The sequence below is a fragment of the Rhineura floridana genome, chromosome 20 (genome assembly GCF_030035675.1).
Source record: "Rhineura floridana isolate rRhiFlo1 chromosome 20, rRhiFlo1.hap2, whole genome shotgun sequence".
In the NCBI taxonomy this organism is placed as follows: Eukaryota; Metazoa; Chordata; class Lepidosauria; order Squamata; family Rhineuridae; genus Rhineura; species Rhineura floridana.
This window is the reverse complement of record NC_084499.1, coordinates 22073674-22101560: the sequence shown is the minus strand read 5'-3', so window position 1 is coordinate 22101560 and position 27887 is coordinate 22073674. Positions and strand designations below refer to the sequence as shown.

The following is a 27887-nucleotide window of genomic DNA, read 5'->3' as shown; positions in this document are numbered from 1 at the left end:
TTTCCCAGCATTATTATCTTTTCTAGTGAATCAGGCCTTCTCATGATGTGTCCAAAGTATGATAGCCTCAGTTTCATCATTTTAGCTTCAAGACTCTCTGAAGAGTTTGCTCAAAAGGAAAGAGAGTGGCTGTCTGATTGGATTTAATTCGACAATAAATTGTATCTAATCACAGCATCAACAATCATACTGCAGATGAGTAAGGTAACCAGCCTGGCCCCACCTATCTGCCAGGTAAGGAGCAGGCTACTCCAAGGCTTGCTTTCTTCTGCCTTTTGCATTCCTTCTGCCTTTTGCATCAGATTGTGAGCCTGCAGGCAGGGGCCGTCTTATCTTTTAATATTTGGGACAAGCCAAAGCAGCTCAGTGGTAGAGCATCTGCCTTGCACGCAAGAGGCCCCAGGTTCAGCCCCCAATGACTTCTCCAGGTAGGGCTTGGAGAGACCTCTGCCTGAAATCCTGGAGAGCCGCTGCCAGTCAGTGTAGACAACACTGAGTCAAACAGACCACTGGGTCTGACTCAGTATAAGACTCCTAATATTGGGTACAGTGCTTTGGAAATTGTAGATGCTTTGTAAGTGTTAAATAACAATACCTGATCCTTTCAGGACAGCAGTGGGAAGTTTGGGAGGCCCCACCACCACTCCTGAAATTACTCCTCCTTCCCTCCTCCCTCCCCCAAAAAAGCATAAGGCTACAAGTCTCCTGTCCCAGGCTGGCGAGTCAAACGTAAAGCTAAGACAGGACTGACTCCTTTCCCTAAAGTTTACTTCCTCCCATTCGCCCACCACCGAAAGAAAATCCCATTCTGGCTCAGCTGGCTCAGCAGGGGTCACTGCAAGGAGAGATGATCCAAGCTGAGCGCCTGAGCAGCTTCAAAAGTTGAGTGATGGCGGCAGCATTAACGTTTTAATTGTTATGCATCTTTTTAATCTTCCTTCACTCGAATGATTTTATAGTCTTCAAAAAAAAGAAAAAAGAGAAAACTGCTGAGAACAAAAAAAACCCTCCAACATTTAACAGAATGTAACTCAATAATGAGAATCGAAATAAATACAGCAATCTACGGTGCATTAAAAACAGAAAGTTTCTGCAAACATAAGGAAATTCAAATTTAGGGTTGCAACCTTAACTTTGCCCTCTTGCAGAAACACATTAAAACAGGGCAGTGAAGTATTTCCAGAGATGAAGATTCTGGAAAAGGCAATACTTAAGCAGATCTGGTCTACTGTGAGCGCAGGACTTCGGCTGGGCGGGGGGGGGGTTACATCCCTGCCCAACTATGAAGCTCACCCAAGTGAGGTTAAGGCCAGTCCCCGCCTCTCAGGCTACCTTACCTCACAGGGTTGCTGAGAAGGAAAATATGGGGAGAAACCATGTACAGTAGGGCCCCACTCATATGGCAGGTTATGTTCCGGACCCCCACTGTAAAGCAAAAACCACTGTAAAGGGGAAGTCATTGAATAGAATGTCACGCGATTCCCGAAAACCGCCGTAAAAGCGGAACAAGCACCATATGAGTGGCCAAAGAGAACACCAGCCAACATGGTGCCCTCTAGATGTTATTGGACTGCAACTCCTTGTTTGCGATGATGCGACCAGCAACGTGTCCTCTCGACCCTTGTTCTTCTTGGCTTATTAAAGCTTGCCGAGGGGGTCTGACCAAGTGGATCCAGGGTGTGGTCAACGCATCATTGCGGGAGGGAGTGGTTCCAGCCGCCTTGAAAGAGGCGGTGATTCAACCACTCCTGAAAAAGCCCACCCTGGATCTATTGGTTTGTGACAACTACCGACCGGTTGCAAATACCCCCTTCTTAGGGAAGGTGATTGAGAGGGTTGTGGCACAGCAATTGCAAGTACTCTTGGATGAAACAGATTATCTTGACCCATTCCAGTCTGGGTTCAGGCCTGGCTATGGGACTGAATCAGCCTTGGTCACCCTGATGGATGACCTTTGTCGGAAGGACAGGGGGAGTGCAACCCTGTTGTTCTTACTTGATCTCTCAGCGGCTTTTGGTACCATTGACCATGGTATCCTTCTGGGTCCACTTGGTGAGATGGGTATTGGAGGCACGGTTTTACAGTGGTTCCGATCCTATCTCCAGGGTCGTTCTCAGAGAATAGCATTGGGTGACTGTCTTTCAGCCCCTGGCAGCTGTGCTGTGAGGTGTCGCAGGGTACCATCTTGTCCCCCATGCTGTTCAACAACAATATGAAGCCCTTGGGAGCAGTCATCAGGAGCTTTGGGGCGAGGTGTCAGCAGTATGCTGATGATACCCAGCTCTATTTCTCCGTAATGTCTGAATCAGGAGAGGCCGTGCAAGCTGGACTGCTGCCTGGACTCGGTGGTGGGCTGGATGAAGGCCAATAAGCTGAGTCTGAATCCTAGCAAGACGGAGGGGCTGCGGGTTGGTGGTTCCCGAGTTCAGATAACCAGTCAGTTGCCTGCTTTGGATGGGGTTGTACTCGCTCTGAAAGAGCAGATCCGTAGCCTGGGGGTGCTCCTGGATCCATTTTTGTCACTAGAGGCCCAGGTGACCTCAGTGGCTAGGAGTGCCTTTTACCAGCTTTGGCTGGTGAGACAGCTGCAGCCATTTCTGGACTGCGATAGCCTGACCACTGTTGTCCACACACTGGTAACCTCTAGGCTGGATTACTGTAATGCGCTCTATGTGGGGCTGCCCTGGAGGTTGGTCCGGAAGCTGCAGCTGGTGCAAAATGCGGTGGCGAGACTGCTCACTGGAGCAGGGTATTGCCAACATGTCACCCCGCTGCTGAAAGAATTGCACTGGCTGCCCACTTGCTACCGGACCAAGTTCAAGGTTCTTTTTGGTGTACAAAGCCCTAAACAGCTCTGGACCAGGATACCTGAAAGACCGTCTTACCCCTTATATACCCAGTCGATCACTGCGCTCTGCAGGTGAGGGCCTCCTGCAGATACCATCTTATCAGGAGGTTCATTCTGCACAATACAGGAAACGGACCTTTAGTGTGGCGGCACCTACCCTGTGGAACTCCCTCCCTTTGAATATTAGGCAGGCGCCATCTCTGCTATCTTTTCAGCGCCTTTTGAAGACTTTCCTCTTTCAACAAGCCTTTTAGGTTGAGACCTACCCCAGTCTGCATCTGTGTCAGAATTGTTTAATATGTTTTTTTAATAATGTTTTTAACCCTTTTAAAAGTTTTTAAAATTGTTTTTAATGTTGTTTTGTTTTAATGTATTTTAAGATCTGTTTTTATGATGTTTTAAAGTGTTTTAGTGCTTTGTTTGCCACCCTGGGCTCCTGCTGGGAGGAAGGGCGGGATACAAATTAATTAATTAAATAAATAAATAACTCCCCATCAGCCACACTGACTGGAGCAGAATGGGAGCAAAAGCCTCTGGGAGGTTTCAACAAATAAAGCAGAAAAGTAGAGGAATGCAAAGGGGCAAGTATCCACAGACACTCAGAAGTTAAAAAGATCAGAATTCGGAGGGAAAACTGCCTTTTTGCGGTCTGCATATAATGTGTATCTTTGGCCTTAATTTCTCCCCACTGACCTGGTCTTTATTCTCCAATTCTAGGCTAGAAAAAATCATTTGGATTCTTTAATTGCATTTTTGTATCTAATTATTCCAATACATAATAAATAAACTCCATCTCTCAACAAATTTGTTCTCCATTTGCCTTCCTTCTCGAATCCTAATGATATTTATTAGCTTGACCATGTAAGCTACATCCCAAATTCTTAATAACCAATTTTCTATTGTTTTCCCCCCAATCTTAACTGCCAGACCTTTCCAGAAGGGAGAAAATGTTTTTAATTCCTAGACACCAGCAGCCTATATATAGGCACTGGGAAGCAAGCAGGATCTGGAGTTCGTCCAGCCCTCTCCTTTGTTGTGACTAGAAGAGTATCCACAAGGACATTTGATGAATAGGGGGCACAGCTACACAAGAAGGGGGCCGTGCTGGGCCATGGCGGTGGCTACAGACTCAGCGCTTGGCCATTACTCTCCCCCCACCCTCAAGTAGGGCGAGAGCCTATCCAGCCCAATTTCATCTTTCTACACCATGCAGGGCTTTTGCCCGTTCATTTCTGTGCCCAAAGAGAACGCCAAACGCCTAACCCACCCAAGACACAAAGCTGATTTCTAGAAACCAAAACATCTGCATGCGCGCGCGCACACACAATTTCTTTAAGATGATTTTAATTATTTTTAAATATATATATATCCTCTCTTTCGTCTGAAATAAGAAATGCGTTTCTGAATGTTCCTAATCAATTAGGCTGTTAGAGATTTGGGGAAGGGCTGTGGCTCCGTGGCAGAGCACCTGCTTTGCATGCAGAAGGTCCCTGGTTCAGTCCCTGGTGGCATCTCCAGGTAGAGCTGGAGGAGGACCCTGCCTGAAATCCTGGACAGCCACTGCCCGTCACTGTAGACAATACTGAGCTAGCTGGACCAATACTCTGGCTCGGTATAAAGCAACTTCCTATTCAAACCATGAGGACTAGAATTTTGTGTTATGTTCAGGAGAAGAGCGACAGCTCAGTGGCTGAGCGCCATGCAATGGCACCTCCAGGTAGGGCTTGGGGACACAGGCACAGCCCCTGCCTGGAATCCTGAAGAGCTGCTGCCAGTCACTGAGGTAGGTGGGGACGCAGGGTAGGCAGCTCCCCACGTACCTGGACTCAAAGAGTGGAATTGCATCTCAAATGTCCCTGTGCGGCCAACTGAATGGAGGCCCAGACATGCCCTCTGGTGGAGCCAGTGCTCCATTCCAAAGCAAAGGTCCAGCATCCAGTTCCCCATCACCACCTTTTAAACCAGGTGTTGGGTTACAATTAGAAACACCTCATACACCCAGGAGAGAACACAAACCTTGGAAGGAAAAAGTTGTGTTTGCTTTTCTTTGGGGGGGGAGGACACATGGCTCGGCCCAGCCCGCCCCTCCTGGAGCAGAGAGAGTCCCAAGGTGGGTGGTCTGGTCCAGGTTCCTCCTCCCTCGCCTGCTGCCGTTGACCAGTAGCAAGAGGACAGAAAAAAACAGGCTGGTTAGTTTGTAAGACATACTAAGCTGATTGTAGGAGTCTCATGTTATTTAAAGAGCAGGTTTGAAACCCAGAAACGACAAGTCTCTCTCCTCTCTGTCACTGCTGGCGGGCTTCCCTGTGGGGCATCTGATTGGTCACTGTGAGAACAGGAGGATGGACTAGATGGGCCCCCTTTGGCCTGATCCAGCAGGCTCTCCTTGTGTTCTTCTTCATGCCTTTTTAAAGACTCCAAATAAGAAGTGACCCAGTCTCCCTTCATGGAAAAACATAAGGAAGGCCCCCCAATACCTATTTGCGCAGACCCAGAGCAAGTAGGCAGTGTCTGTGAGCATGTGCAAAGCCCCACCAGCATACTCAAGCACTTCAGCACAATGCAGCATAGCAGGGGAAGATGTCGGTGTCCCTTTCCCTGCCCCCCAAAAGGCCTGAATAGCACTACAAGGGTGAGCCCTCTTCTTTAGCAGGATTCACAGCAATGGTGTGTGCTGCAGACCCCACAGGTCACACGCCACTGGTCTTGGAGGGCAGCCTCAGTCTGGAGGCCATGAGCCATGCTCAAGAGGTCAAAGGCCACTTGTTTGGGGCCTCAGCTAGAAAGGCTCGGCTCCAGGTCACTACTCTGGCCCAAAGTGCAGGTCCTAACAAACATCAGTGAACTGTGGCTCCAACAGTGGAGATAATTTTTCCCCTTCAGCAACAAGGAGCGTGCTGGAACAAACGCACACACGATTTAAGAACTTTTACGAATCCTTCAAAGATTTACTTTTTTGTGGCTTCCCTTTAAAAATTAAACAAATCAGAAAAAGAAGAGGAGGTATATAGGACCTTGACTAATGAATCATAGCTCCTAGCAAATGAGCAATTGCAAGTGACATGATGAAATATGCCTGCAGCAAGCTGAGAAACACATTTTGCAAATGATCTCACTGGAAAGAAAAACCTGGCATGACACTTGATTTGCTACAAAAAGGCACGAAGAATGTCACAAGCCTCCTCACTTGGAGACAGCACTGGGAGGCTTGTGTGCCACTTTGGCACACTTAGCATGTGCCTTTGTGATTCCTCGTCATGTTAAATGTTCACATTTGAAACTCTTTCATTCAACTCTAGTTAGCAAAGTCCCCCTAAAAACAGAAGATAGGCTGGACTGTTGAGACAAGTGCCAGAGAAACAACGGTAAACTCACATGAAGGAAAATGTAAAGCCAGCAATTCACACAAGAAGCTCCCAGCTGGCACCAGCAGAGTTTGAGAGAGGAATTAACAGAAATGTACAATTCACGCTGCAGCCATCTGCTGCTGCAGAGAGCTTAAACAAGGCAAAGAAAAAGCAGCAACAAGAGGTATGTGGCGCTGGTCGGCGGGAGCAGCACAGCGCTTCATTTCCCCATTGCCTCTTAGGGCTGGGTGGGCACCTCTTCCTCCTCCCTTCTGTGCTGCTCAGCATGAACTGCCATTGATGACTGTTCCAAAGCTTCAGCGGCTGCAGAACTGGGCCGCCAGCTCTTGACTGGGTGCAGCACAATGATGGGAACAATGCTTCCCCCTGAACCGCCAACATCCCTGGTGCTTGGGCCAAAGGTACATCAAAGGGTCACCTCTACCCCATGCCTCATGAAAGCCTCTAAGATCAGCCAGGGAGGAGTTTGCCCCCCTTGTGCCAAGTCAGGACATACATTGGCTGAGCACCTGCCAATAATGGTGCAGGTTTTTGCTTTTAGTTTCAGTGACATTCTTCTGATAGCTCTGGGTTGGGGAATCTAGGAGTGATATGTCAGAGCGTAGTCTCTTTCACCACCACCCTTCCCCTGTTGCACAAGTTTGGAAACCATTTTCTTTTCCTTACAAATGAAACTGTGGACAAGACCCCAAACCTCCTCTTTCTACTCCATTTTCCCAGAGACCTATTCCCTTGCCTTGTTTGCCTCATAACAGCTGGAGCCTAAACACATTTATTTGGAAACAAAGCTCATTTCATGGATAAGCATCTTCAGGCTGCAATCTTGGACCAAAAGTCCAAAGTCAAAACCCAGTGAAAATGTCATTCTCATTTTCTAAAGAGCCCCGAGTGCAGGAGTAGGATCCGTCTCACCTTCTGAGCCTTCAGAGTAAGTAGCAAACATTTCTGTATGTCTATGTTAAATAGTCATGAAAATAAAAATGACAGCTGTCATGCACTTACGAAACCCCTCCTCACTGTATACTTTCCAATCACTACCACAATTTGGTGCAATTTCTCCTGAAAGAGCTTTTAAAACTGAAATCTGAAGTATGCCTTTACTTGACAACTTAGCATTGATTTGGATTCCTGCATTGAGCAGGGGGTTGGACTCGATGGCCTTGTAGGCCCCTTCCAACTCTACTATTCTATGATTCTAACGCTTCATGCATCTGATGAACCAGAATCTAATCTACAAAAATGTATAAACTTGTTAGCCTTTAAGGTGCCAGAAAACTCTTTTGTTGTTACTGAAATCAACAGTTCAGAACCCAGAAGCACCTCTTGTTTGGTGCGTGCTGTTACGTATGTACAAAGGACTTTCAGAACTTGGTGAAATCACCATATAAATATTATTAATATTTGTGGTGAGAATTACAGAAGTCAGGTCCAGAAACTGTATGACACAGACATATTTCGTCAAGCAGCAGAATATTAATTCATAGGAGCAGCTTTGACAGGAAGAGAAGAGCAATAAATTCCATTCTGTTTACCAAATCCAACTTCAACTGCTCTTTAATATTTCAGTTAGCAAAAGGTAGAAGCGTGTACCAACTCATCAATTACTCAGGTCACAAGACAAACTCTTGGCAAGCAGCCAATGCATCAATCCGCACAGCCTTGCAAAATGCCTTCTGAAAAGGAGGAAATGCACAAGTAAGTATTCCAATTAACGAAGCAGCATGTAATGGATACGTCATTTTTAAGTGCTTCTGTACTTTGCTGCTGCTGCACAGACACTCACGTACTGAAGTTCAGAGTGTGCTCCTCCTCCTGCAGCTTTAGTCTCTTACTGAAGCCATTTGAAGAAGTCCTTGGGGGCACTAAATGCATTTTTAACCACAGCATGTTCAGGAACACACCAGCACTGGGAAAGGCACTTAATCTGATTTAGAACCCAAGAATGCACCACCCTTCCAAACACACACGCGTGCGCACATGCCCACAGAGAAAAGGATGCATCTTCTTGATAAACTGGAATGACACACAACACTGTTCAATTCTGACAGCCCCCACTGGCCTTCCTAAACAAACTTTCACTGGTGTGGATTACCATTTTCTTCACCACACACATTATATCATTGCCTAAACCAGCATCAGGTATTCATTAAACAGTCTTAACAAATTCTGAAAAGCCCTTTTCATGTGATGCACACACTGAACATATTGGGGGAGGGGGGCACCTGCTGGCCAGTCTGGCTCCTGTGGGCAAAAGGTGGGGATCCCATTTCCCATCCCATTTGGGGGTGTAAAAAGGCCTGGAGAGAGGCTAGAAATGAAAAACCAATGTTATATTTCTACTCCAATTTGTCAAATTATGTTTAAAAAACAAATAGGTAGGCAAATCCTACCAGATCATCATCATCCCCACTACTTTTCTTGAAACATACCAGTGCCTACCATTTGCCCCATTTCATTCCTAGTCCTTCACCTCAAGTAACACACAGCGAGAGAGAGACACACAGCCCCCTCTGCAGATTCCTTAAATATTTTGCTCCTGTGCCCTTAATAGTTTTTAAAAGCTGGCATTTGGCAGGTGCACCTCCCTACCCTCCTTGCAATACCTGCCAAAATTCCCTCTCCACTAAAAGCATTTTAAGTGCAGGAGCCTTACAAATGCTGAGCTAGGAAAAAGCGAGCAAACGTCCAAGCAGTTCACTCTGGAGAAAGAGGAGTGTGTGGCTTCCCAGCAAGAGATTACGGTATTCATTTCCAGCACTTAAAAATCTCCTGCTCGCCTTCGGACTGCAAAGTGACAACAAGGAAAGGACTAGCTGGCTGAGCGCCGCCTGCACTGGGATATGGCCCGCTCGGTTACTCCATTGACGCATCCAGCTAACTGTACCCCAAGCAGAATCTACCAGACAAAAACCCCGAAGGAATTTCTACAAAGACAGAGGTGAAGTGGAGTACTGAGCCAGGCTCAACGAGATACCTCCGCTGTTACCACCAGGAGCATAATGGGCCCTTTCAGGGAACGGAGTGGCAAAGAGAGCTCCCGGGCAATAGGGCCACTGGCGCGGGGAGGGGTGGAAATGGAGGCCCCACCCCTGTGAAAGGAATGGACCAGGGTTGCCCCTCTTTGCGTGGCTGCCCCCCACCCCGTTTGGGGCAGAGGGGAGAGCGGCTGTCGGAATAAGCGGCAAGGGGGAAGGGTTGTTCTCCAGCTGCCAAGGCAGTGGTGGCCGGCGGGCGGGCTGCCGGCCTGCCTGCGGCGCTCCCTTTGAGCAAGCCTGGGGGCTCGGGCTCCCGGCCCGGCAGGGGGATGAGGGGTCCCCGCCACTGCATTGGTCAGAGCAGGCAAGCTGAGGCTCAGCCCTGAATTGCCCCCTTGAGGGAGCAAAGGCCAGAGGGGAAGAAATGGAGAAGGGGGCAGCGAAGAGACACCCGGGGAGGAGGCAAGAGGGCGGGTACTGCTGGACTCCGACTCCCAGCAGCGTGGCGAGGGGGACCAACCCCTGGGGAGCCCCAGATGCGTGCCGCCTCTGTCCCCCCGCCCCCCTCCGGGGTGCGCCCTCCCTGCAAGGTGGAGCAGAGCCCCCCTTGGAGCCGCCGGGGTGTTACCCCTCTGCCCGCGTGGGGGGGGGGAAGGGAGCGCAAGAGCGTCTCTGTAGGGCACTCCGCGGGGGGGGGCAGCAGAGGCAACGGCGGTTTCCACGGCGCCCTCTCTCCCCGGGCGGGGGTGTTGTGGGACCTGGCTTACCTGCGGGGGGTGGCGGGTCGCCTCGGGCCGGCGTGGACCTCCCGCAGCAAGCAGAGCTGCCTGCCTGCTTGGGCTGGCCTGGCCTTCTTCCCCGCCGGCTCCTCCCGGCTGGAGGCAGGAAGTGATTATGGCGGCGGAGGGGGAGGAGGCGGCGGAGGGTGGCCTCCCCCCAAAAAACTCTCACGGAGGAGAGGGGGGCCAGTCTGGTCCTCAAGCCCCCCCCATGCCAATGTCCACCCTCATCGTTACTGGGGAAACGGGGGGGGCGGCAGTTGCTCATGATGGAAACAGGAGCCTCCCGCCCCGCCATAAAAAAGGTTTCAGAATTGCCTTCCCAAATCGAAAGTGGGGGGTGGGGTGCGGAATCCCCCTCCTCTTCCTCCCCCCTCCCGAGTGAGGAGGGGAGGGGGCTTGAAAGACGTCAAGAAGCCACCGCTCCAAATCACTATTAGCCCTTAGTAGTAGTAGTAGTAGTAGGCTAGTAATAAATGATAATTATTACATTATTATCAGTCCAAATTATTATTTTAGTATTACTAGGATAATAATAATAATATCCAAATAATAAATAACAACTTTTTTACATGTTAATAATGACAGTTTGCAGAAACTGCTCTCTACAAGATATAGAAATGAAGTGGGGAAACAGCCCTGTGTCCAACCCTCTAGCAATTAATAAGGCTCAGCAGCAGGACAATCAACTCCCCCAGACACCAAGCCGAAGAGAACGCTGCTGCCATGCGATCCATTTGGGCCAAAGACAAGTTCTTACCCCTAGAGCTGAAAATCTAGTAAGGTTTGCGCCATGCAGGCCTCCCTGGGGAGGGCTTTCCCTGAGGTGAGGGGCATGACGACAAGGGCCCCCTCCCTCATTACCACCCTCCAAATCTTTCCCAGTATGCTGGGAAAGGGCCTCAGGTGTCGACCTCAAAAGTGCACTTTGGCTCATGTCCGTCACATGAAGGGAGCCGGAGGCAGCGGCAGTGACTGGGGCACCCCTGAGAACTGTTGCTGTGAGGCTGCCTGGAAATACCGCCAATAAATGAAGAAACGGCCTCCCTCGCAGCAAGGCAGGATGTTTTACTCCCCACAGAGAGGTCTTTGCCATCTCTGTCACTATGCAGCACCTCCTGGCATCCGGCTGAGAACAGCCTCCGGGGCAATGCCAACTGAAAGGGGGAGGGGCACTTGGGCATCCCCCAGAAGGATAAAATTGGGTTTGCACATGCGAATTTACACGTTTAGATACAAATTTAGAAATAATGACCAGAAATACAGTCCATCTCACCATAGCAGGGAATGGGGCAGTGGCCTGGTGATTGGCGTGTGTGCCTGCTCAGTCTGCTGAGTGTGGATGGGCCACAGAAAGGCCCTCTCCCTCCTGAGGGTTCTTTATCTTTAAATCGGGCCAAGTGGCCCTTCAAATGGAAGGCATCTTCAAATAGGGGGCTCTCCTCTGTAAAGCAGGACCTATGCTTCCCCCCACTACCAAATGCCCAGTTTTTGTGGGCCCCTCTATTCACACACACAAAGCCAAATTGCCCCCCCGAACCATTCTGGCGACACAAGGTGACTTTACACAAAATCAACCAAATAGGACGTGGCAGGATGTTACCCTAAAAACCAAAATAGACCAACAAACAAAAACAACAATGTAAAACAAACAGCCGTTTTTAAAGCACCAAATCCCCCAGTAAAAGGCTGTGAGCCATGGACTTCCTTTCTCTGGCTCAGATTTCTAACACCACAAAAATAAAGAAGATGCTTCTTTGCTGGTACCTTAAAAACTCAGAGCCCTGTTGTAGCAATAGGCTTTCATAGACTAGAAGCCACTTTTGTCTGACGCATGACATTGGTTTACCAGCTCAGCCTCCCACAATCTGGTGCCAGCCAGATGTTTTGGACTACAGCTCCCATCAGCCCTAGCCAGCACAACCATGCTCCCATGAGCCCCAACATCATATGGTCGGGCTATTTGGGTGGCAGAGCTATTTGGGGCTGATGGGAGTTGCAGTCCAAAACAACTAGAGGGCATCAAGTTGGCAAAGGCTAGACTACATGCGTACATTGAATGGGGAAATGTGAATAGTGAGCCCAACATTTATTTAAATATTTATATACTCTACCTCTTGAAACTTTACCTCTTGGCCTGAGAAGGGTGAGAAAATGCAAAATGTCTAGTCAGTGACAATTCTAATTACAGTCTTTAGCGTGGTTGGTTGGTTCTCCTGCCTTCAAGTCGATCCCAACTTATGGCAACCCTATGAATAAGATTTTCATGGTAAGTGGTATTGAGAGGTAGTTTACCATTGCCTCCCTCTGAGGCTGAGAGGCAGTGACTGGCCCAAGGTCACCCAGTGTGCTTCATGGCTGTGTGGGGATTCGAACCCTGGTCTCCCAGGTTGTAGTCCAACACCTTAACCACTCTTTTTTGTTTGTTTTAGGTGCAAGGGACTCGTACAGCTGCCCCTCTAGAAGTTCTTAACTGAGAGAGGTGCTTTGAAGTTCTTCCTGAGTTCTCTAGTACAAACATTTGCATTTTCAAGCTACTTTCAATGCTGAATGAATTAAAAATAATATTAATTTGATGCTTCAAAAACTGCTAGATTAGGAATTCAATTAACACCCAGCATTTAGAAAAACAGTGTGGAGTCACAATAATGCACTGCAAAATAACATTTTAAAAAGATTTTATATTTACATCTAGAGGAAGTATGCCCTAGATTCACAATGACATGACACGAAAATGTACCTCTCGAGTGCAGACACATTTTCACTTTAAACACAGCAACTCGAGGTCCTCTGGGGACACCCACCATGCACTTGGATTTCTCTGGTCCTCGTGTGTTCCACTAATAATCTTATCACCTTCCTTCTCCTCAAACATCAGGCACTGGGGTTCTTTACCTGTAATAAATTCCCAAATTTGTGCTCAAGCACCCCTATACATCCCCAAACACTAGACACAACATGTACCCTAAAATGGAGAAAACAACATTTGAGGTGGACTTTTGAATATCAGCAGAAGTCATTAGCAGACATATGCAAGGGGTTCAAATTTAGCATTCAAGAAAGGGGGTAGAGGAAGAGAGACTCCATTACTGGGTACAGGGAAGGACGAAGCCCACATCTAGGAAGACTGTCTCAAAACATGAAGCAAAACACACCAGAGGCAATCCTGGCACTGGGAGCAAATGGCAGTCAAAGACGCAGGAAATTTTGGCCAAGGGCAAGCCTACCTCAACCTGGCCAAGAGAAGCTATTCACACAGGCTGGGTGTTCCCAGCAATTCCTTTGCAACCTCTTTGGAAGCCAACTTTTTTTCCCCTTAGTGATACACAGAGCCAACATAAGCCTGCAGTGCTATGCCCTTTCCTCAGCAGAAAGGCAATCCTCTGAAGACAGACCTCAGCTATCCACGTGTGTGCGCACACACAGCATATATCCTTCTAAGAGGGTTAACCCTGTCCCACCGTAAGACTTCAAAATTCAAGAATATAAACCTGACCTTCAGTCCTTGCCTACAAAAAGTCAGTCAGTCTCTCACTCACACACACACCTCTCCTTGCAAATGTCCCCTATGGTGATCAATATACATTTGATTTTGTAGTGCTGATAGTTGCATGTGTTTTTTTAATAGCACACTTGATTACAGCTCAGAGTGACATCATTGCTGGTGCAGGGATTGATTCCCCCATTGCATTCTCCGCAATGAATATTCACACAGCATTTCATCCAGGAGCAACATTAATATTCCAAGGAGAAAGGATGAAACGTACACTCTAGTTTAATGAATGATTGTAAATATGTATCTGATTGATGACATGACAGGAAATATTTCAAAAGTCATCCATATTTCAAGTTTGATGCTATTATTAGAAACAAAAGGGAGGAAGCAGGTGGTAGGCAGGTAGGGTGTTATAAAATGAAAAAACAAAATGAAGAAATAAAAAATATAAAAAGCAAGAATCTAATTAGAGGAGGGAAAGCCAAAGCTTTTGCATAATGAAGACTCTTTCCTTATTTGTTCAGGAAGATCTCAGTGCAAAATCTAAACAAACATGTCCCCACCACCACCTGCATAAACTGGCATTTATTGTCATCCCCCCCCCAAAGTACGATGACCAGCTCTGATAAGCCAGTTAGACTCTTAGCCATTGTCCTACTATTTTGATAGTAGCCTCTCGTCCTCGGAAAGACTTGCACTTCCCAGAATATCTTAGTGGGAAAGCATGACAGTTATAACCAGAGGTGGAAGGAATCCAAAAGGGCATCTTGTGCAGCGCCACCTTCCTGCCGCCAGTGCAGAAGACCTAGGAGACCAGGGTTCGCATCCCCACTTAGCCATGAAGCTCACTGGGTGGCCTTGGGGGCCAGTCACTGCCTCTCAGCCTAACCTACCTCCCAGGGTTGTTGTGAGGATAAAATGGGGAGAGAGAACCATGTACAACACCTTGAGCTCCTTGGAGAAAAAGTTGGTATATAAATGTAATAAATAAATAACAGAGTTACTAGGTGCTCCCATGCCACCTTTTTGCCTATCTTGGGGTCTAACTCCTTCCCATCATCATTTAATTTGGTTTTCTCCCCAGCTCAAGCAGAGTTTCCCTTGTGGGAGAAGACTGATGCCTGTCACAGACCACTCTCTGCATCCAAATGGCACCCTATAGGATAGTCCAGGTGCTGTTTGTTGGCCACTGTCCCCATCAACAACACCCCCAAGCTCCAGAAGTTAAATATTGCAACCAAGAATAGAGGCTAAACAGTGATCGAGCACAACATGTGTCACCGCAGAAGATGTGGACATCCATGCCACATAAGCAGTGAAGGCAGGGGGTTCTTCCAGTTTACATACTGGAAATGCAACTAAATAAATAATACTCTTTGAACTCCTCTCTTAAACAGTGGGTTTAATTCTGAAATTCCCTCTCTTTTTTGGAAAAAGAAATCCACTGACTCATCTGAGCTCCTTGAATTGGGGGTGGGTGGGGGACCACTCATACTTAAAGGGTGGCTGCAAGGATAAGTAAATGACGAGCAGCTTTTAAAAGTGGCAAACCATGCAGAAAATGCTTTCCATTCGATAAAACAACAGCGTCTGAGAATCCCAAAAAGTTAACAAAGACCAGGCCTTTCCTGAGTAGGAAGATGAGGAGAGCTGTGGGACCTACAGGACAAAGGGCAGCACGTGATGGAGAAATGTACTTGAATGTGAACAAATTCTGCTATCCACCCAATGCATTTTAAAAGCTCCAGTTGTGGCTGAGAAAGTGCTTGGTAGTGAGAGAAATCAGGAGCCACCAGCACTCCAGGAATTGCGAGAAAGAAGCCTTGGGGCAAGAAAGGAATGGCCCTTCCCCCAATGGCTGGTACTCAGAGGTAGACTATGCCTAATCATGGAGGGTCATTTCCCTACCAGGAACTATGACTAATAGGTGTTGACAGATAAATCCAAGCAGGATAGGGTTGCTTCACTGTTGATTAGGGATTATGAGAGCTGTAGTCCAAAATATCTGGAAAGCTGATTAAACCAATACAGTCAGAACTGAGTGAGCACAAAGTCTTTCAGCCAAGATTCTGGATGTCAGGACATCTTGGTTTTCCCCAGGGAGGGAGAGGAGAACAGAAACCTGCAGGTCAGCAGGGCAGACAGTTAGGGGGTGGCAAGTAGGCTGGGAACCACCACCTGCCTAAGTCTGTCGGAGATGGCAGATTAAACATCGAGCCGAACATAACCCGTAGGTTCTGAAGCCAAATGGCAGCAGCAACAGAGCCAAGAAGAACGGGGTGCTCAGAACTGAGCAAAGAGCAGCACCAAACACCCAGCAGAGCCTGGTGCAACTCCAAGAGCGCTAAACACCAGCCACCAACAGAGTCCGCTGCTGCTGCTGCCTGCCCGCCCCGCCTCACTGCAGCAAATGCTGAACAAACATTCTGATCTGGCACCATCCCCATCCTTGCCCTCTCAGATCACGTACTACCAGGGAACAAGAGAGCATCAAGGTCTCTAAAACATCTACACCAAACTGTTTAAGAACCCAGAGTTTGAAAGTCACTAGAAGACTTGGAAGCCACCTTGGAAGGCGGGATCTAAACAACTGCAGTGAATAAACAAACCAGCTCTCTGGTTCTCTCCCGGATGCCTTTTGCATCCCTTCAGCCCCCACTTCCTGTCCTTTGAAAGGAAAACCAATCAAAAATTATCTTCCTCTCACTCACTGGATCTGCAGAACTTTCTCCTGCTTGTCTCCAGGGCTTTGACCAGCCAGATTCTTGTGCAAATGCAGAAGGGGTTTCTGCTTCAGAAGACCTTGAGAATGGCAACAAAACATTTTAGTGTGTTCAAAGCACTTCCCGCACATTGTAACAACAACCCTGTGAGGCAGGCCAAGGACTATTTCTGTACTGCAGATGGGCCAATGCAGAGGGTTTCCGGCTTGCCTACGGCTGCTTGATGAATCCCTGGCAGATACAAGATTTGAAACAGGGACCCCCTTGTCAGTACCTCCCACCTCCTGCCCACTATTGCTTTTGGAAATAGTTGTAATCCTGATAGACACTGGGAAAAGTTCATGTGTAGGGAAATCTCAGAAAGAGAGGCAAGGATGACTCTAGCCTTTCGGGGCTTTAGTGTTATGGTACCAGTTCTCTGGACCGGTCTTCTTCTAGAGGTGAAGCAAGCCCTAGTATTATTATGCTTTATGTTGAAAACCTTTTTCCCCTTATATTTTTGCTGCTTTTAATTCTTGTTGGCTTCATGTCTTTAACATTGGTTTATCATCTGTATTATGTTTTATATTCTATTTCTGTACATTGATTGGGTATTTTTAAAACTGTACAACCGTTATATAAACTCTGAAATAAATAAAATAAATAAACAGAGCCCAAGAAGACGAAGACATCTCAAGGTCCTCCATTTACATCTATCAGCCAAGATAAGAGTGCGCAGCTGTCTGTCTGCATATTAAGCTTGAAGTAAGTAATCTTTTTCTCAGTAGTCTGAGCAAAAGAACAGTCCACAATTCTGAGAAGAAAAACTCGCTTCTGCCGTGGGAATCACAGAGAGCAGCAAAGAGATGATGAGGGGAAAGCCCACACACAAGAACAGCATCAGAGGAACAGCACACTCGGTTGGTGAGTGCCGACAAGACTGGAGGCAGAAGAGCCCCTGAGAAACAAGAGGAAGGTAGCGCTACACTAAGGGCACCCTGGAAGTTTGTAGAAGTACATCAAATATTTTTAGAAACAAAAAGCAGCCAAATGAGGATTCAACCTGCTTGGCTGTTGCCTAATTTTGAGTGTTAGTTGGAAAACAAAAATGGAAAGATGTAATGGAGTACCCTGGAAGTGTCTCCCTGAACAGCAGTGCTCCTGTCAGGAGGCGAGAACACACTGCAACAATTTGTTGCAGCGCCCACTTATGTACTGTTAGGACTCCAAAACAGGACCAAATCAAAATGGTTTTCTTTTACAAATATTACCACACAAAGGCAATCAAGAATTAGAAGTGAATCTCCTTTCTCTCCAAATCAACCCCCAACCCTCAATTCTAAGGGACCACCCATGAATTTATCAACATTAGCAGCAGGGATGTATGAAAAAGCAAAATGAGTATTTACACTCCCTCCCTCTCCCTCTCCCTCTCCCTCCCTCCCCCTCTCTCCCTCTCTCTCTCTCACACACACACACACACACACACACTTGTTTAGATTCAAACATGCCTCTTTGGCCGACATGCACCTGCTGTTTTTCCTTTTATTATTTACATATCCACAAAGACCATGAAGCACCAGCCTAGCCCCCCCACGAGCAGCATGGTGACATGGATGCCATAGATGAGCAGTTCATTCAGGAGGCCAAAGTCCACTCGCCTCCGTCCCAGCAAGAGCAGTATAATGGAGAGTTTGTACTGGAAGCGCAGGAAGACCCGGATGCTGAGGTACTGGAGGCAAAACAAGAGAGACAGCACCACCCACAGGATGGAGGTGAATAGGCTGCAGCTAAAGTACAGCAAGAAACGAATAAAGCCATACATCCAGCGGGACTTCAGGTAGATGTCAAAGTTGTTGTACTTGGTGCGCACCAAGTGACTGGTCCTGACTGGCCCGCAGGCAGAATGCAGGCATGTCGTGTGGGGGCCATGGAAAGAGCGGACCCGCCGCGGGATGGGGATTACAGGCATCAGGCACCTTCCCACCTTCTACAGAGCCGGAGAGCCGGGCTTGCAGGGGATGGGCCAGGCATCATCTGTGGAGATGGGGGGCGAGGCTGGTGATCCAGGAGCACAAGCACTTGCCAGGATGGACGCTGCCTGCAGGAAGGAACAGAAGGAGAGCCGGGATGAGAAAACCCCCAACAAGGCAAGGAGGAGAATGGGCGGGTGTAGCCAGGCCGATCTCACTCGTTCAGGCTTGAAGGCCGCTTCACAGACTGCAGCCAAAAACACGGGAGTCACACCGCAAGCTGCCGTGTGGTGAAGTCAACTTGAATCAGCTTCTTCTGGGGATTTTGGCCCATAAGTGCTCCAAAACATTTCCACATTGTTACTGATCAACTCACTCTTAAAGTTTTCCTAGCCAATCACAATCCCTGGAAAATTGCCAAAGGAACAAGGGCAGGAGAGCAAACTGCTGGAGGGAACACTATGCAAGTCTTAATATTAGGAAGCGGATGACAGACAGACAGCTTAGGCAAATTTCTCACATCATATAATAGGCTAAAAGCTGATGGATGGCAAGTTTCCAACCATGGGCTGAGCTGCTGAGCTGTCACATAAAATTCAGAAACACTGCATACTCAGCAATAAAATGTCAACAAACAGGGCAGCTTTGGAGAGGAGTAAGTCGGTCTGGATGGAGTGTGTTAGACCAGGAAGAGTCCTGCCCTGTTAGTAGAAAGGAAAGGAAAGGGAGCAGGGGACTGGCCAAGAGCGGGATGGCTTCCTTTGTAACACGTGGGTTCTAAAGGGCCATCTTGCATCTTGCACAAGTACAGAGAAACTCCATGTACAAAACACCATCACATCTGTACAGTTTTGCAAGTGTGTATTCACTTGCCTTTGGAAGCAGGCTTTCAGAGAGGCTGCCTACAACATTTTCCCTGCATTTACCATGTTTTAAACACATAGTACCTCAAGCTGCAGGACCTCCTATGTGAGAAAAAAAATAAGTTAAAGAGTTCAGTCCCACACTAGGAAAATCCTGAGGTTTGTGCTTTCTCAGGATTCTGTGGCATTCCTAAACGTCTATCCTGTATAACGGTGCCCCCCACAACCAAGTCCACTCACTAGATCTCTGCATAGCTGGCCCTGGGAGGGACCGTAAGGGATTTGTTGCAGAATACTCATGACTACTCACTATTTACACTGCAGCTATGAGTCTCTTTCCAGATATTTGCCTGCTTGTCATACACAGCCCCATTCTGACAACAGTGGAGATTGGCTGCCTCAAGGAATATAGTTTGAAAGACATTAACTTTGAGGCAAAATTGTCCAGACAAAAGCACAAATGTGTTGTTAAGTGCCATGGGTGCCCAGCAGTTTGTTATTTTGAATACAAACATAAAACTAGGGGGCATTCAGTGGTGGATTCTACTTGCAGCTCTCTCCTGTGAAAGGGTGTTTGCTGCCATGGTCATTGTAAATTATCTACATTTGTCTCTTGACTCAAGCAGTGAAAAATTAGTGATTCCTCTGCTGAGTCAGGTAAACTCTTCATTTTATTAAATATAACTGAAATAACATATTTTGAATGCACAGGGCATTCCTTCTTCCACTGAAACTGATGAGCACAACCATTTCTTCAACCTTTGGAGTGCTTAGTATCGTTGTGCTTGATGACTTTTCATGAAGGCAACTGTCAACTCTCATTTGCCGTTTGTGTGATAGATTCAGATGAAAGATTCTTCACTCATGCAGACTATTACTCAATACACACAAGTCAACGGTGGAAAATAAACAGGATCCCCTCAAGTACTATGTCTCTGAATACATGTGGGATACATACACAGTGAATCTCACCTACTTTAGACCTCATGTATTTTATTTCTCACTAGGAAAGCTTTCTACCACGCTGCAACAATCACTTTTACACAGATGTAGGTTTATTGATATTGGTCTGTACATAAAACATGACCCACACTTCTGTGTCAGGAATCACACATCGGATTGCCAGACCGCTGATCCATCTTGCTCAGTATCACTTATGCTGACTGAAAGCAGCATTCTGGGGTATCAGTCAGGGGACCCTCCCAACCAGGCGCTGTGCTCTGCTACTGAGCTATGCCCCTGACCGAACGAGAGAGGCTTTCTGGAGCATCCCAAAGTTAGTCACCCTGGACTGCACAATGGTGCTCCTTGCCGCCCTGGGCCCCTATTGGGAGGAAGGGTGGGATATAAATCTAATAAATAAATACATCCCACACTCACATGGGTGAACAAGGCAAAGAAGTCCCTCCCACCTCTACAGCTGCACCTGCTCACAGCCACCGCCACTGCCAGGGTAGAGCAAAGCAGAAGAGCCTGCCCAGGACCCTGCACAGCCCCATTGCGCCACTGGTCCACATCTTCATCCACGGCAGCAGTAACAGCAACAACCACATTCGCCTGTGCCAAGCTCACCATCGCATCAATGCGTGCTGGATCAAGAATTCCATACAGACCAATTTCTGCAATGCTGTTGCCTAGGCCAGAAGCCAGAACTAGAGAGGGCAACACAGCTTTCCTTACTGGGTCTCAATCAACCAGCACTAAGGGAGTTTCAGACCAGTGTTATCAGCAGAGACATTTACACCACTACCTGAAACTGCGTCAGACCACTGAGTCCATCTAGCTCAGTACTGTCTACACTGAGTGGCAGCCGCTCTCCAGGGTTTCAGGCAGGGACACTCCCAGTCCTATCTGGAGATGCCACCATTGGGGATGAACCCTGGGGCCCTCTATATGCAAAGCAGATGCTCAATCACTGACCCATGGCCCTTCCCCAAAGATAGCACGCCAGCCATACTATCCAGAACCAATCTCCTGCAGCAACACAAGGTCATCTGCAGGTTACCAGGCAGGGACATTTTTGTAGTGCCCCCATTTTCCCCAGGTTATCAAAAGGACCTGTCCACCCATTTATTTTTTGTTTTTAGTATATGCAAGGCTAGTACGGTATTTAAAAAATAAATATATGCTACTGTTATTATTGTGACGTCTCTTCCTAACAGACAGTTAAGGGAGGCACATGTGGGAAGAATGACTAGCAAACACGGAGTTGAGGAAGAATCCTTAGCAAGCCCTAAGCCTTCCTGGGCTGCAGCCCACCAAAGTTCCTGCCAGGACAACTTCCTTAGGGTGTAAAAGTGCTACAAGATTCTTTGGGTTGGATCAAGTGCTAGTCTTACTCAGAGCAGGCCTACTGAAACGAATGAACATGCCTACCTTAGGTCCATTCATTTCAATGCATCTGCTCTCCAGTAAAACTTAGCTGGATACAACCCTTCGTTGCTTGGCTGTTGTTGTCTTGGCTGCAAAGCAGGCCAATAGAGGATCCCCTCTGGAAGCAAAAAGAGAGACAGGCTTTCATTTATTTAGCGTTATTATTATTTAGTAAATGTATGTCCTGCCTCATTATTATTATTATTATTATTATTATTATTAAGCAGCAAACGCATATCCCACCTGCCCTCCCAAAGGAGCCCAGGGTGGCAGACACGCGAACGATAAACCGATTAAAACATCTGAACGCAATTCCAATGCAGATGCAGACTGGGAAAGGTCTCTTATGCGCTTATATTGTCAAGATTATGAGCTGCATATACCTTCCCAGGCCCCCTCCTCGGTAACTGGCTGCTGCCTGCCTGCCTGCTGCCTGCCTGCTGCCTGCCTGCCTGCCAGGAACAGCATCGTGTGGGAGGACGAATGTGGGGCAGGCCCAATTGCTCAGTCCAGCCTACCTCACAGGCTTGTTGTGAGGGTCATAACTACGGAGGCGCGGGGGTGGCTGGGAACAGCGGATCCACGCGCGGCGCCGGCGCTCCGTCGAGGAGGGAAATCACCACCCCACCCCTCATCACGACGCGGACCGGGCCCCCCGACGGCCCCGGACTCACCAGGGGGCGGCTGAGGGTAGCCATGGCTTGGTGACGGGGACGAGGAGGACGAGGACGAGGCGCCAAGGCTGGCTCGGCCGGCGGTGGGAAGAGGCCGCGCGGGCTACTGGCGTCATCTCAGAGCGCCGTCTCCTCGAAGGCGGAAGAGGTGGCCGGGAAGCTGTTGCCTGGCAACGAAGAGAAGCCGGCCTGGAAAGGGGGCCTGGGCCTGTCATCGCGCTCCTCGCTGCCGGCGCGCTCTGGGAGGTGGCTAGCCGCCCTGCGGGCTCCTTGTTCGAGGCACAGGCAGGTGCCTTATGCCGAGCCAGGCCATGGGCCCTCCATCAAGCCCAGCATCGCCCACCCTGACTGCCGTTGGGGACTGAGCCCTCGGGGGCCTTCCTTCCTCCAGCGAGGCAGGGGCTCCTGCCGCTGAGCCCTCCGCAACGACCGCTCTTGCCCCGGTGTAGGGCAGCCTACAAATGTTGTAAATAAACAAAACGAATAAGTAGGCGGGAGCCCAGACGAAAGCTCTTAACCCCGACGAAGGCCGCAGTGCGGTCCAATGCTCGGTTTTCTCCCTGGTCCCTCCTGTTGTGTAGCTGAGAGGCTGCAATCCGGTCTCCACTTTACCTGGGAGCACAGCTTGGAAAAGTTACTTTTTTGAACTACAACCCCCATCAGTCCAATCCAGTGGCCATGCTGGCTGGGGCTGATGGGAGTTGTAGTTCAAAAAAGTAACTTTTCCCAGCTCTGCCTGGGAGTAAGCGCCATTGCACTCAACGTGACGTAGTTCTGAGCAGACCTGCACATAGGATTCCGCTGTAATTCAGCCTGCAATCTTTGTCTGGTTCATCAGCTCCGGCTGCTCCTGGACAGACATAGCCTGGCCTCTGTGGCCTCTGCGTTGGTAACCTCCAGGCTGGATTATTTCTGTCTCTCACCCAAATTTTACTCTACCCCTTCTACTGCAAGGCCAGCCAACAAAAAGGAATACAAATAATACAGAATAAAAACAATAGCTGATGTAATATGGCCTCCCACACTGCCTAGAAATTGCCTGTGAACCAGATTTTGCCCACAAGTTTGCCTTGCACGTTTCTTGCCCTGTGTTTTTTTTTTTTAAGATTTGGTAGAGGTCGCTCTTTAGCCCCACCTAGTGGGCTCTTCCTAAGCTACGACCTGTTTTCCCTTTCTGTTCCTGCCACTGTGTCCTACTGAATATCATCTCAGGAAACTTAAAATGAACATTGGCTCCCAAAGGAACGAGAGTAGGCGGAGGAGGGGGAACCATGTCTCCACTCCTGAACAGTTTGTAATATTCACAGAATACTGTACAGGGTATGCACAGCCTGAGCTGCAAGGCCCAACCCTCATGCCAGGAAAGCCGCCTTGAAATCGCCAGTCCTGGACATGGCGTGTTGGTCCCCAGAATTTCCCAGTGAGTCACCCAATGGATGTGTGTGTGTGAAAAAGAGAAGGGGGCACTGGGGGGGGGTGTTCTGGCATGTGGTGTATCCTGGGGAGAGTCTCAAGAGCCACATAGCGTAGTCTGGATGGCCACCTTTGGCTCCCACACCTGAAATTCCCCAGCTGTTATAGAAGTTAATTCATCACTGAGCCAGTTACTCACAACTCAACAAAACATATGTATACAGTGAAAGAACCGAGGCCAGGGCTAATCTCTGGCCCTCCAGCAGTAACTTGAAAGGGTGGGCAAACAACCCCTGGGGAGCCAGACATCTGTAGCAATGGAATTCTCTTTTCCTGCCATACAGACATAAAAGACAATCCAGCCCCCCAGTCCCAGCCCCATCAGTAGGTGGGTGCTCATGGCACGAAGGCATCACTTAGGATGTGATAAGGGGGTTGCAGTGGCCCCAGGTGCCCTGTTGACCTGAGCACACTGCACTAATTTTACTAATGACGCAACTCGTGTTCCTGTTGATTGAACAGTGTTTGTGTTGACAAGGCTGAAGATTTGAGGCAAAACTTATCATTGCAACAAGTGCAACCCATTAATACAAATCAAAAGGATGGGGTGTTTGATGGCCTGCTGGGAAGATAAACATTCATTTATTTGTCACTTGTTGCCATATAAATGGTAACTTGTACTTCTTTTCAAAACTTTTAATGAATTGTATGTATTCCAGAAGATTTATAGCACCGGCTAAAGAGCTCCAAATATTATTTTGAATCTATTTGTCACTTTGGCAACAGAACAACAAGGCAGAGGGAAAAAACTGTGCATTGAAATAAATTATAAATATATGCATCTTAAAAGAGTTTATTTTGGTCATTAATAGTTGATGGGGGCTTCCTCCTGTGCAGAATTTAAAGTTAAATTATGCAAAATCAAAATCAAACCTTATAATAGTTAATCAAACATGCATAAAACTGTCAGGTTCAAATAAATTCTCTCAATTAAATCACTTCAGATTGTGATTGCATTTACTAATTTAATCAACAGTAGAATAACTTGGATCACCAAGGAATGATGAATTACTCCAGGGTTCTACGCTAAGGGACAGAAAGGAGCGTGATGGAAAGAAACAGGAAGAAAACTTGTCGTTCATTAGACTTGGAGAGGGAAATGCAGGAGAACATAATGTGCAAGCCTTTTCAAAGGAAGGCAGTTCAACAAACAAACAAAAATCCATCCAGCTGGAATATTTGTAAGAGTCGCATTGCTTAGAAAAGTGGCCACAGAACAGCTGGAAGGGGCTTCTGGACCAATCCAGGGTTTCCTGTACCTAAACTGTTCACGCCAATAGATCCTCATCAAGCCATCTACTTTTACAGTCTTCTGGGAAAGAAGCTGCAAAATATGACAACAGAACTAAAAGGTGCCAGAAGCTGTCTAGTCCAGATTGACAATAGTGGTTGTGATCTATAGAGGAGTTCTGTGTTTTGACTGTCTTGCCCCTACTGATGATTAACAGCTTTCTGTCATCCCAAATTCCAGCATTATAAAAGCACAAGAAGAAATGGTTGGGCAAGGGGAGGGGAGAGGTGGGGAGAGAGAACCTCTAGTAATGTGGAGAAATTGTCATCAGATCTAGCAACTCTTTAAGTTTTGACACAGGAGCTCCAAATTTAATTAGAAGAGGAACACTGGGGGAGGGGGTGCCCAACCCTTCCCCTCATCCCATAGCCCCAAAGAAAAGGCAACCCCCCATGCATACCCATTTGGATCAGGGGAGGGGGGAGGGGGGAGAGAGAGAGAATTCCTTCCTAACCCAATGGATGAAAGTCAGGCTCTGGTGCCAGTGATTCCTACCCCACTGACTTGTTCCAAATAAATGTACCAGTGGCTGCTCCATCGCTATGAAATTCTGATTCTCCTTATGGCAGTCCATGATGCCTCAGCCCACTTTGTTACTGACATTATGTTATTATTAATGTAACATTACCTACTATGTATTTTGGAAAGTTGAATGTTTGTGATGCATTTAGCCACCTTTTAAGATATCAGACCAAATTTGGCATGATGGTTCTTGAGACCAAGGAGCATGTTTTCATGTTTGGATACAACTGTACTTCATTTTGAATCAAGATGGCAGACTTAACCTTTCAAACGGCACTGATATTTTTGTTTCATAGATTTTCCAAGAAATACTGAGTACAAGGCTGCTAGCTATTAATATATATGATTAATTGTATCCCAACTTTCCCCAAATGAGCTCAAGGTGGTGTACATGGTTCCCCCTTATATTCTCACAACAGCCCTGTGAGGTAGGCTGCACTGAGAGATTGCCAGTCCTGCTCCAGAATGTGCAGTCTGTGGTCAGTCTATAGGAACCAAAGACCTCACACAGCAGACTGCCAAACAATGGTAGGATAAGTCAAACATGTAAAGTCAAAGCACAGGTAATCAGTCTGAGTTCATAACACAATCTGGGGGCAGCTTCAGAAGGTGACAGTCCAGGGATTGCCAACAGAGGGCCCCCAATTCAGTCAAGGTACATCAACCCGCCTTGGGAGGTAAAGACTAGTCTTGTTCCAGTGACTGGCCTCCCCACCCATATATAATCCCAACTGTGGGTTCTGAGAGCCCTTACTCTTAAGGAGTATCCTTACTGCTTATCAGATTTGCAGATGACACAAAATTGGGAGGGATAGCTAATACCCTGGAAGACAGGCTGGAGCATTGAGCTGAAAACAACAGACTGAAATTTAACAGGGATAAGTACAAAGTTCTACACCTAGGAAAAAGAAACCAAGTGCATGGTTATAAGATGGGGGACACTTGGCTCAGCAATACTACTTGGGAGAAGGGTCATGGGATTGTTGATCACAAACTGAATATGAGCCAACAGTGTGATGTGGCTGCAAAAAAGGTAAATGCTATTTTAGGCTGCATTAACAGAAATATAGTTTCCAAATTGTATGAAGTACTGGCTCCCCTCTGTTTGGCACTGATTAGGCCTCCTTTTGAGTACTGCATCCAGTTCTGGACACCATACTTTAAGAAGCATGCACACAAACTGGAACAGGTTCACAGGGGGGCAACAAGGATGATCAGGGGACTGGAAACAAAGCCCTGTGAGGAGAGACTGAAAGAACTGGGCACATTTAGCCTTGAGAAGAGAAGACTGAGGGGAGATAGGACAGCACTCTTCAAGTACATGAAAGGCTGTCACACAGAGGAGGGCCAGGATCTCTTCTTGATTGTCCCAGAATGCAGGACACAGAATAATGGTCTCAAGTTGTAGGAAGCCAGATTTTGGCTGAGCATCAGAAAAAACTTCCTAACTGTTAGAGTGGTATGATAATCAAATCAATGACCTAGGGAGGTGGTGGGCTTTCCAACCCTGGAGACATTCAACAGGCAGCTGGACAGCCACCTGTCGGATATGATTTAATTTGAATTCCTTTGCATTGAGCAGGGGGCTGGACTTAATGGCCTTAGAGGCCCCTTCCAATTCTACGATCCTATGATGCTATGATTCTGCTCACCAGGAGGCCTTTACTCCTGAACTGCACAGCAAGTTTAGACTCTCAGATATGGGATTCATTTTGGGCCTGCAGCCTGGGCTTGAATCTTTAGGCACCTACACTCTCAGGGGGAGCCCTCCCTGGGCACCCCTCTAGAGAATCCCCCAGAGGGAGGTCTACGGAGGCTTCCCCCAGGCTCCCAGGATCTCCAGGGCTGACTGTGGGGCACCCTGCCTGCTCTCCCAAATGTTTGGCCAATGGGAGTTCGAGTTCACCCTCTGAGGAGTTGGGCTCCAGTTCTGGGTCAGGGCTGGCCATGACAAAGCCTGGCCCACGTTCACTCAGTAAGGGGGAAACCCAGGTTATATTATATATAAGGGGGGCCTTTAGCACCAGTTTATTTTCAAAACTAAATGTAAACCACGGTGCATCTCAAAACCTATTGTTCCAAGCCCATAAAGATGTGACCGGCTCCTTCCCAGACGTTCTTCTGCGGAAATTTTTTGGTTGGGTGTACTTTTAATATTTGGCCACTTGGGGGTGCCCTTAGCAAGAGCATGGCCTCCTCCAGGAACGCTTTAATTGTGAGACGGTGTGAGATCATCCTTAAAAAGGTAAAGGTGTCCCCGCACTTGTAGTGCGTTTCCTACTCTTAGGGTGACATCTTGCGACGTTTACTAGGCAGACCATATATATGGGGTGGGATTGCCAGTTCCTTCCCTGGCCTTTCTTTACCCCCCAGCATATGCCGGGTACTCATCTTACCGACCACGGATGGATGGAAGGCTGAGTGGACCTCGACCTCTTTTACCGGAGATTCGACTTCCTCCTTCCGTTGGACTCGAACTCCGGCTGTGAGCAGAGCTTCGGCTGCGTTACCACGGCTTACCTCTCTGCATCCTTACCAACGTGTAAATTA

At 47.8% G+C, this 27887-nt stretch overlaps 2 protein-coding genes across 30 annotated transcripts in view; both read right to left on the bottom strand.

Moving 5' to 3' along the window:
- Positions 1-22137, bottom strand: part of NACC2 (NACC family member 2) — a 77438-nt gene extending 55301 nt beyond the window's left edge. For 9 of the 24 annotated variants that reach the window (XM_061603565.1, XM_061603561.1, XM_061603564.1 and 6 more), the window contains exon 1: positions 9959-10100. The gene's annotated coding sequence lies outside the window, so the exon portion shown is untranslated. Of the gene's footprint in view, positions 1-4864; positions 4996-9958; positions 10216-22051 lie in introns of those variants that run through there. The other 15 variants (XR_009759729.1, XR_009759730.1, XR_009759732.1 and 12 more) reach the window with 7 other exon arrangements.
- On the bottom strand, positions 17699-22142 carry TMEM250 (transmembrane protein 250). Of its 6 annotated transcripts, none has more exons than XM_061603579.1 (3): positions 22052-22141; positions 21381-21495; positions 17699-18269 (listed from the first exon to the last, which is right to left on the bottom strand). In XM_061603579.1, the coding sequence occupies exon 3, from the start codon at positions 18138-18140 to the stop codon at positions 17721-17723; it is 420 nt and encodes a 139-aa protein (XP_061459563.1). In that variant the 5' UTR covers positions 18141-18269; positions 21381-21495; positions 22052-22141; the 3' UTR covers positions 17699-17720. The 6 variants fall into 6 exon arrangements, with proteins under 6 accessions (XP_061459563.1, XP_061459565.1, XP_061459564.1 ...); XM_061603581.1 differs by lacking the exon at positions 22052-22141 and adding an exon at positions 21896-22044; XM_061603580.1 differs by lacking the exon at positions 22052-22141 and adding an exon at positions 21761-21885.
- Between the last annotated feature and the right edge of the window lie 5745 nt (positions 22143-27887).

Bases quoted from the DNA above. Each gene is read 5' to 3' on its own strand.
- TMEM250 (XM_061603578.1), bottom strand. From the start codon at position 18,140: ATGCCTGTAATCCCCATCCCGCGGCGGGTCCGCTCTTTCCATGGCCCC.